The sequence below is a fragment of the Aristolochia californica genome, unplaced genomic scaffold (genome assembly GCF_029961685.1).
Source record: "Aristolochia californica isolate CCGP_79_NKW_82.1479 unplaced genomic scaffold, dmAriCali1.0.hap1 SCAF_3, whole genome shotgun sequence".
Lineage (NCBI taxonomy): Eukaryota > Viridiplantae > Streptophyta > Magnoliopsida > Piperales > Aristolochiaceae > Aristolochia > Aristolochia californica.
In genome coordinates, this window is record NW_027181992.1 from 3,749,895 (window position 1) to 3,759,630 (window position 9,736).

General features: G+C 40.6%; 2 protein-coding genes across 2 annotated transcripts; one reads left to right on the forward strand and one right to left on the reverse strand.

Annotated features, from left to right (window-relative positions):
• Positions 1-4,002: 4,002 nt before the first annotated feature.
• LOC137958618 (uncharacterized) lies at positions 4,003-4,458 on the forward strand. The gene has a single exon (XM_068805693.1). The coding sequence runs from the start codon at positions 4,003-4,005 to the stop codon at positions 4,456-4,458; it is 456 nt and encodes a 151-aa protein (XP_068661794.1).
• Positions 4,459-7,088: 2,630 nt separating this feature from the next.
• LOC137960633 (nascent polypeptide-associated complex subunit alpha-like protein 1) lies at positions 7,089-9,649 on the reverse strand. Its single transcript, XM_068808300.1, has 4 exons — positions 9,515-9,649; positions 8,041-8,122; positions 7,676-7,809; positions 7,089-7,587 (listed from the first exon to the last, which is right to left on the reverse strand). Exons 1-4 carry the CDS (start codon positions 9,572-9,574, stop codon positions 7,255-7,257), a joined length of 609 nt encoding a protein of 202 aa, XP_068664401.1. The 5' UTR covers positions 9,575-9,649; the 3' UTR covers positions 7,089-7,254.
• Positions 9,650-9,736: the final 87 nt, after the last annotated feature.

Sequence of the window (9,736 nt, forward strand, 5' to 3'; positions counted from 1 at the left end):
CATTGCCAAATAGTTGGGAAGCCATGAAAATGGTTGTGAGTAATTTTGCCAGTAAATCAAAGTTGAAATATGATGATATTCGTGATTTGATTTTGGTTGAGGAGGTGCGTAGGAGGGATTCAGGCAAGACTTCGGGTTCAAGTTCCGCATTGAATGTTGATTCTCGGGGGAGATCACATAACAGGAACTCAAATAGAGGCAGATCAAAATCAAAGAGCAGGGGCAAGAGCAAGTCAAGGCTTGGTCAGCAGGCAACTTGTTGGAATTGTGGCAAAGCTGGCCACCCGAAGAGGAACTGTAAAAGCCCTAAGAAGACCGAGAATGATAGTGCTAATGTAGTAACTGAAGAAGTACATGATGCACTATTGCTTGCAGTTCATAGTCCAGTTGATGACTGGATGTTGGATTTAGGGGCTTCCTTCCATACATCTTACCTTCGAGAGATAATGCAAAACTATGTTGTAGGTAATTTTGGGACGGTGTACCTGGCTGATGGAGAGGCTTTGAACGTGGTGGGGATGGGAGACATTGACATTGCACTCCCCAACAAGAACATATGGACCTTGCAAAGGTCAGATACATTCCTGAGTTGAAGAAGAACCTCATTTCTGTTGGGCAGCTTGATGATTGTGGCTATTCAGTTGTGTTCTCAGATAGCACCTGGAAGGTCATCAAAGGGGCATTAGTACTGACTCGGGGTAAGAAAACTGGTACTCTCTATTCGATAACTGGTTTGAACAACACTATTGCTACTACCATTACAGAAAGCACAACAAATTTGTGGCATTGCAGGCTTGGCCATATGAGTCAGAGGGGCATGACAAAACTGTTGTCCAGAGGCAAGCTACCAGAACTGAAATCAGTTGATCTCAGTATGTGTGAAAGTTGCATTATGGGGAAACAGAAGAAGGTCAGTTTCTTGAAGAGTGGCAGAACATTGAAGAAAGGAAAACTGGACCTTGTGCACACAGATGTGTGGGGACCTTCCCCAGTGGCATCCCTTGGAGGTTCTCGTTACTATGTTACGTTCATTGATAATCACAACAGGAAGGTATGGGTTTATTTTTTTAAGCATAAATCTGATGTATTCAATGTGTTCAAAATCTGGAAGGCCATGGTTGAGACAGAGACAAGCTTGAAACTGAAATGTTTGAGGTCTGATAATGGTGGTAAGTATATTGATGGCGGGTTCAAGGAATACTTGTGCAACTCTGGGTATCAGAATGGAGAAGATCATCCCTGGGACACGACAACAAAATAGAGTTATTGAACGTATGATCAGAACCATCAATGAGCGTGATAGAAGCATGAGGCTGCACGCTGGATTATCACCTACTTTCTGGGTAGATGCAGTTAGTACTGCAGTTTACTTGATCAACAGAGGACCATCAGTTCCGTTGGATTGTGGATTGCCACATAAAATTTTTGGTTGTCTTTCTGATGTTCTTATTGATTCTGATGCTCGTAGTAAACTTGAGGCTAAGTCAAGAAAATATTATTTCATTGGCTATGGAGACGAGGCGTTTGGCTATCGTTTCTGGGATGATTAGGGTCGAAAGATTATAAGAAGCAGGAATGTGATATTCAATGAGAAGATTGTGTACAAGGACAAGTCCAGTACAGTTGCTGAAGCAGCTCCTCAGGAGTCTGAGTACGTGAGATTGGATGGCCTACCAGAGGCCACCGTGCAGTGCAAAGATGCAAGTGATGGGGAGAGTGGGTCCAGTGTACCTACTCCTATTATTCCGCAGTCAGATCCAAAGCCGTCTACTTCTGCAGCTGCAGATCACGGGTCAGTCAGGACTATTAGGCCTCCACAACGTTTCTCACCTATTTTGAATTATATTCTGTTGACAGATGGTGGAGAACCGCAGAGTTACGAAGAAACCTTGCAAGATGAAAATTCTAGCAAGTGGGAGTTGGCAATGAAGGAAGAGATGGATTCCTTGTTAGAGAATCAGACATGGGAGTTGACTGAACTTCCACCAGGGAAGAAGGCATTGCACAACAAGTGGATGTACCGGGTGAAAACTGAGCATGATGGCTATAAGAGGTACAAGGTTAGACTTGTTATAAAGGACTTTCAGCAGAAGTAGGGTATTGATTACTCTAAGATTTTCTCTCATGTGGTGAGGATCACAACCATCAGGTTAGTATTGTCTATGGTTGCTACTGAAGATTTATTTCTTGAGCAGTTAGATGTGAAAATAACCTTTCTTCATGGAGGCCTTGAAGAAGACATCTACATGCACCAACCTAAGGGGTTTGCAGTACAGAGAAAGGAATGTTCAGTTTGTAGACTGAACAAGAGCTTGTATAGCCTGAAGCAAGCTCCTAGACAGTGGTACAAGAAATTTGACAGTTTTATATCCAGTGCAGGTTACATCAGATGTCAGGTAGATCACTGTTGCTATGTCAGGTATTTTGACAATTCTTACCTCATTATGTTACTGTATGTGGATGACATGCTTATTACAGGGGCTAGTATTGATGAGATCAATAATCTGCAGAAGCAAATGTCAGAGCACTTTGCAATGAAGGACTTCGGAGCTGCGAAGCAAATCTTTGGTATGAGAATTGTCAGAGACAGAGTTAGAGGCACGTTGAGACTCTCGCAGGCTAAGTATGTGAAAAAGGAACTCAACATGTTCAATATGGACAAGGCCAAACCAGTTGGCACACCCTGGGCAGTCACTTCAGACTCAGCAAGGATCATTCACCCAAGTTAGAAGAGGAACAAGATTACATGAGTAAGGTTCCTTATGCCTCAGCCATTGGTTCACTTATGTATGCTATGGTTTGCACTAGACCGGATATTGCCCATGCAATGAGAGTTGTGAGTCGATACATGAGTAACCCAAGAAAACAACACTGGGAAGCTATGAAGTGGATTCTGAGGTATCTCAAAGGCTCCTCAGAAATGTGTTTGTGTTTCTCAGGAAAAAGCTTCGAGGTGAGAGGCTATATTGATGTTGATCTAGTTGGAGATATTGAAGACAGGAGCAATGAGTTGCAGAGGTAGTGGATATCATATTTGAGGAAGAGGGAGAATTGTTGAGCACGGTGGAGTCTGGTCCACACGTGTGAGCAGGACATGAAGGGCATTTGTGATTTTATTTTGCCCTAAGGCGTAGGCTACACTCAAGGGAAAATTAAATCTCCCTTTGTCTGATTTGATTTTTTCGTATGTCTTCGGGACTTACAGAGAGCAGAAAAAGGGGTTTCGATGCTATTGCTGGAAATAGAGCAACACGGGACTCGATCTAGCAGCAAGAGAACGTTGTCGCTGGAAGAGTGAGGTCAACGTTGTTGCTGCCCAGAAACAGCAGCTCGGGAGCTTTCTTGCCGTTGCCGGAAGAGAGGCTGTTGTGCCTCGCCGTTGCCGGAAGAGAGGCTGATGTGCTTTGCTGGAAAGAGGTTGTTCCTCGTCGTTGCCGAAAGAGAAGGCTGAGAAAGGCGACTCTGTTTTGAACTGAGAAGGCTTGAGAGGCTGAGAAGGGCGACGCCCTTTCCAGAAGAGAAGGGTGATGAGTTGTGTCTTGCTGTGAGAAGACACACAGAGAGACTCTCTCAAGACGTTGTATTTGCGTCGTTGTGATTTCTTTGTGGGAAATCAGGGACTATTGTATTGTGATCCTCTTATCGGAAATAAAATCCTCAACAGCTCCGTGGACGTAGGTAATTTGCCAAACCACGTAAAATCTTTGTGTCGTGTGATTACTTGTCTTGTTATTGTCATCGATTTTTTCATAACAGATTCATCAACTAATAACTAGGGGGTGAAGCCACTATGGAATATAGGAATGATGAATAATATTGTCGTGATTATTATTGATCAGGTGTAAACTATTTATAGAATTATACAAAGAGATTGTAGGTGATTAGGACTCTACAATTTGAGTCTATCTCTAATTCAATCATTAGTTATCTTTATCTCCATCATTATCTTTATATCTATCACTATGTTTATCTCTATCTCTATCTCTATCATGCCCTTGCAAGATGGAGCTCCGACAGGAGAGTCCAATCTTGATCTTCAAAAAGAGTGTTCTTGGAAATGGTTTGGAGAAAGCAGTGGCATTGGAGGCGGCTGGTGCGGACGGAATTTCATCCTTAGGTGGCAGAGCAACGACACTGGAGGCGGCTGGGGTGAACGAAATCGCATCGTCTGGTGGAAGAGCAATTGCACTGGAGGCGGCTGGTGCGGACGGAATTTCATCGTCAAGTGGTAGAGTAGCGGCATTGGATGCGGCTAGTGCGAACGGAATTGCATCATCCGATGGAAGAACATCGGCACTGGAGGCGGATGGAATTTCATCATCATGTGGCAAAGCAACGACACAGGAGGCGGTTGGTGTGGACGGAATTGCATCGTCTGGTAGAAAGACAGTGGCTAGGGCGGACAGAATCGCATCGTCTGGTAGAAAGACAGTGGCTAGGGCGGACGGAATCGCATAGTTCGGATAGGATGAAGAGATTTTTTTTGTTTTTTTTTTTTTTTTAAATTCCGCTCATGCAAAACTCACAAGTGTGAAAGCCCACGTGCGAATTCGCACGCTACACACATACGTGCGGGGGACGACACGTTCAATGGGGGGAAATAATTTTCCCCTCTTATCTTAGGTTGTCTCGGTGCTGCCGAGATGAGGGGGGGACGAACGACGATGACGGCGACGGGCAGGCGGCAACGGGGTTGACCGATTTCGGCGGTAAATCGACGACTAGAAAAGAGAGAAGGAAGAGCAGGGGGAACGGGGGGTTCTGTGCGGCTCCGACTAGCTGCGGACGGTAGAGGCACTGATGGTGGCTGGGGCAGAAGCGATTGCGAGGATGGTTGACGGCGAAGTTTTTTTTTTTTCATTCAAAAAATACCTCCGACGAGATTGCGACGAGACGAAAGGTGGTGGTGGTGTCTCGGAGCAGCACAAGATAGGAGCTGGAAAAACAGTTGAGGGAAAATCCTGTGTAGTGCCTCACTAAGCGACAAGAACGGCTCAGCAATGATGGCAACGAGAATAGTGAAGGAAGAAAAGGGTTATGGGTTTGCGCTGGTGAATGAAGCGGAAGGTTTCGGTGATAGGGTTGTTTTTTTTTTTTTTGAAAATACCTCCGACGAGATTGCACGGAGAAAGGGAGAGAAAATACCAGGTATGAGCGTTGTCAACCATTTAGAAAGTGATAAAAGAATAATTTCCCGATAAAGATTTCTAGTGATGACAGACTGGTTGTGATTAATCGATCAGAAGCTCTGATACCGTATAGAATATAAGAATGATGAATAATACTGTCATGATTATTATTGATCAGGTGTAAAGTATTTATAAAATTATACAGAGAGATTGTAGGTGATTAGGACTCTACAATTTGAATTTATCTCTAATTCAATCACTAATTATCTTTATCTCTATCATTATCTTTATATTTATTACTATGTTTATCTCTATCTCTATCAGCTGCAAACTTTAAAATCAACAAGAAAGGGATCGGGGCAACCAGAACCTAGACAACATAAATACAACAACACCAATAATAACAACATCATTCACCACAAGATCTTGCAAAATTAGTCTTATTAACAAAAATAACGCTTAGAATAGTTTTAAAAAAAAAGTAAAAACGGAACCAAAAAAAAAAAAAAAACACATTTTGCTTTCTGATTACAAAGGCCATCAGTAACCTCTAAACAAGGGTTTGTTGAATCGTTCCAGATGCTAAGGTCTTTCACTAGTGACACTCCATCAGATATTACAGATTTGTTAAAACATGAAGATGATAGGTGAACCGTGACCACAAGTACGAAAACACAAACAACAGTGCCACAAAAGACATCAGATCTTAATAGTCAAAAGGCCATCCCGAGTAACTCATCTGGTTAAGATCTTCATGAGTTGGTGTTGCTGAACTGTTCCTGTTATGGTTCTGGGTTAAGTACCTATGTCTTCCGTTTTTAACAGGTCGGTCTTTTGGGATGTATTGGCTAGGTGTTTAATCCCGGACGTCCCGATAGCTGTGTGTGTTAATCCTGGCCGCCGTGGTCATCGGCTCGTAAAGGTGGGTGTACTGTTATGGTCCTAGGCTAAATACTTATACTTTCCGTTCCTAATAGGATGGTCTTTTGAAATGTATTGGCTAAGTGTTTATCAACTCCCTTACTTAATTAGAAGAATTCGAGTTCGAGGAACGGAAAGGCCATTGGAATGAGAATGGATTCCGGCGCCCTGTGCCTTCCCTATCACTGCTGTTATAGGTCCCAACATTTCTGTTACGACTACTAGAACTTTGATGACCGGTTCTTGTCCGAGGTGTACTAGATCCCTGCGGAGGCGGCTCATGGCGACAAACAGGGCAAGAATTATGTTGAACCAACCACGGGACAATACATTCAGAGTGGTATATATGCTTACATGGCATCTCTCTGGCTTCAGTACCCAATTCAAACTTTTCCTTACAAACAGGGCAGTGGGAATCACCACGCAACGCTGGGTTATTTTTACAGTGGGCATTGCATCGATAGACGATCTGGAAGCTGGAGATGGACCTCTCCGATCATTTCTGGTAAGCTGTTCAATAATAAAATTTTGAATTAAATATGCATCAGTTAATATTAATTATAATTTTTTTTTAAAAAAACTTCTTACTAAGAAAATATCATAAGAATTAAATTTCTAATAATGTTATTTGCTTAATGTAATTAACTATGATAAATAGTTAAATGTCTTATATTGAATTAATTAAATAACAGAGATTTCTAAAAATATAATATATTATATTAACTTATTATAAATAAAATTACACTAATAATTTTGAAAAACATATTATTTAATTAATAACTAAAAAATGTTAATTAAATTTTTTATGTTATAAAAAAATTGTTAAAATAAAAATAACATTATTAAATTTCAACAAAACCTTACTTAATTTAAAAATCATAAAAAATAATGAAAATTAGAAAAAGTAATGCTACCCATCTTTGCTGGTGAGAGGCCTTCTCATCCGAAGGACTAATGCTACCGATCCAATTGAATCAAAGAAGGATAAGAATGGCTGTAGTTGCCGCTGGAGCTGCGAGAACTGCAGCTTTCTCGTCATCCATCAACAGCCCTAATAATAACTAAAGTCTTAGACAATTTACCATTTTTTCCCCCAAAAATTCAATACAAATCTCTCAAAGCCCAATATTACTAATACAACATTGAGTCATGAGTAAATAACTAAAAAAAGAAATAACACGCCTCAGTGCAGTACTGTGTTGAACTAGTTGGTTAACTCCATGATCGCAGTCACGATGTCACCATCTGCAGCCTTGAGGGCCTTAACTGCCTTGGACCTAGACACTCCCGCTTGTGTCATTACCAATTCTATATCCTTAGGCTCTACGCCTGCCTCGTCAACTTCTTCATCGTCCTGAGCCATGGCTGACGACTCTGGTTTGGATATCACATGGCTAAGATCAGGGGCCTTGAACTGCTCTGCAGCCTGAGTCTGAAGTTGCGAACTCAAATCTTCAATCTTAGCTTCCCCAAATATGACATACGTGTCAGAGGTTGGGCTCTTAAAAACGTCTGGCTTCGAGATAACAAACAGTATCTGTCAAAACAAACAGTAGATAACGTTAGATGCATAAAATTAATGAATAGAAGTAGGACAGCCTAGATGGCGTGATTTGAGAACAAACATTTTTACTCTTTTTTACAGTAACACGACTGACACCAGGAATAGGTTTCATTCCCAGCTTGAGCATGGCCTTCCGACTCTTCTTCTCACTTCTGCTCTGCTTTGACCTACCACTTGCATCTCCTTCTTGTTGTTCTGCAAAATTTCAAATGAAGATGACAACAGTAAACTCTGTTCTGCTCAGATGGTGTTTTTGGGATGATCGCTTCATACTGATGCTATCTCTCATCTTTCATGTTTTTGTCCATCCAAAATATTAATGAAACTGCTTTAAATCCAGTAAATTTTGTGTCTGTCTGAATGTTAGAAAAAAAAAAAAGAAAAAAAAACTACTTTTCAGCATCTAAATTTTACAAGTTGAGTTACCATCAGCATCATCCTCATCTTTGTCATCATCTTCATCCTCATCCTCATCCTCGTCATCATCTTCAACAATAGGGTCATCAGGCTACACAATTACCACCAGAAACAGTTATGGCACTTAGCAAATCACAAACACAAATAATTTAGGGACCTGGAGTAGAACACAAGCATGGAAAGCAAACTCAAAACAGAAAGATATAGACTCAACTGTGAATTGAAACATCCAAAGGAAAGTTCTATGCATCCATTGATGAAAACGGTTTCACATACTAACCCAGTCAATCTAAATGACTAATATTGTATCAAGCATGAATGTAAGAGTAGAAACAGGAACACATAGTCTGAAGTTCTGAATGAGAATAATCAATGAAAAAAAACGGCACAAATAGCAATTGAGAAGATAAACGAGTATCAGTTGTTTAAAAACAAACAGAATGCTTAAAAAATACCTGATATGATAGTAAAAAAAAAAAAGAAGCTAAATGATCAGTCTATGCACAAAAGAACAAAGAAAATAATTATTATTGTTTTCGTAACAATTAATATGCATCTTGGCAAAATTAACCTTAACATGCTTCCGAATTATATATGTATATATGTGTGTGTGTGTGTGTGTGTGTGTGTGTGTGTGTGTGTGTGTGTGTGTGTGTGTGTGTGTGTGTCTGCATATATGCAATCATCCAAAAGTGAAGTGATAATGTTTCATGAAGTTCAAGGTCTTGGAAAATAAAGAATTCAACTCACAGATATGAGTCAATAAAACAAGAATAAAGAAGAATAGCTTCTACCTGTGGAGAATTAGGTTATATAAGTTATAAATGCAGCATAAATTGAATACTCGTTTCAAAGACAAAATTGAAAATTAGAGTTCCAAACTACCAATAAAATGTTGCAACTCAAATAATACCACATACAAAGAAAAAAATTAAAGATATGAAATAATTTCATGAACCTTAGATCGACAATTTAAAGAAATCTCACCATTCGTCAGAGAATGAATTATTAACATCTCGACTTTAAATGCAATGTTCCTAGGGGCTACATGCAGTTGGATAAACAATCCATCCACGCTATGCACTTAGCAGCGATCAGAGCTCAACAGCCAAAACCCATTAATAAAACCATTTCTCAATGCTTTTCCATCCTTATTCGCTCCGAAAGCACGGAAAAAAAACAAATCATGGGGATAACGTGAGCAATCGTTCTTTCATTTAGCCTAATACATGAGACTCATCCAACAGAAACAATTCAAAAACCCAATTCATCGTCGGCTGACACTATATGCTAACCACAAGCTGTAAACAAACATCAGATGCCATTTCCCTATAACCTAGACTTAGACGCAATCGCTACAATCGAAATGTCAATGCTTTACAAAAATAAAAAAGGCATCTCCCCGCACAAAAACAAACATGTAGGTCTACAAGACAATAAAACACATACGAAAAGGCAAACTGATAATGAGGGAGAAGAGTACATTAATCTTTTGCTGCTCAAGATGAGCCGCTAGTAGCTCTTCCTGTGTCGGAGCAGTCATGGCCTCGACCTGTCTCTTAACCCGAAGAGCGGAGTCTCAACCCTAAAAACCCTAACTGAACCTAGTCGCTCTTTTGCACCGCTAAGAAATCCACTCCAGGCAGAACGGCAGGCTATTTATAGTTTGGTACACGTTGGCGAATATTACAAAAATGACACTGCC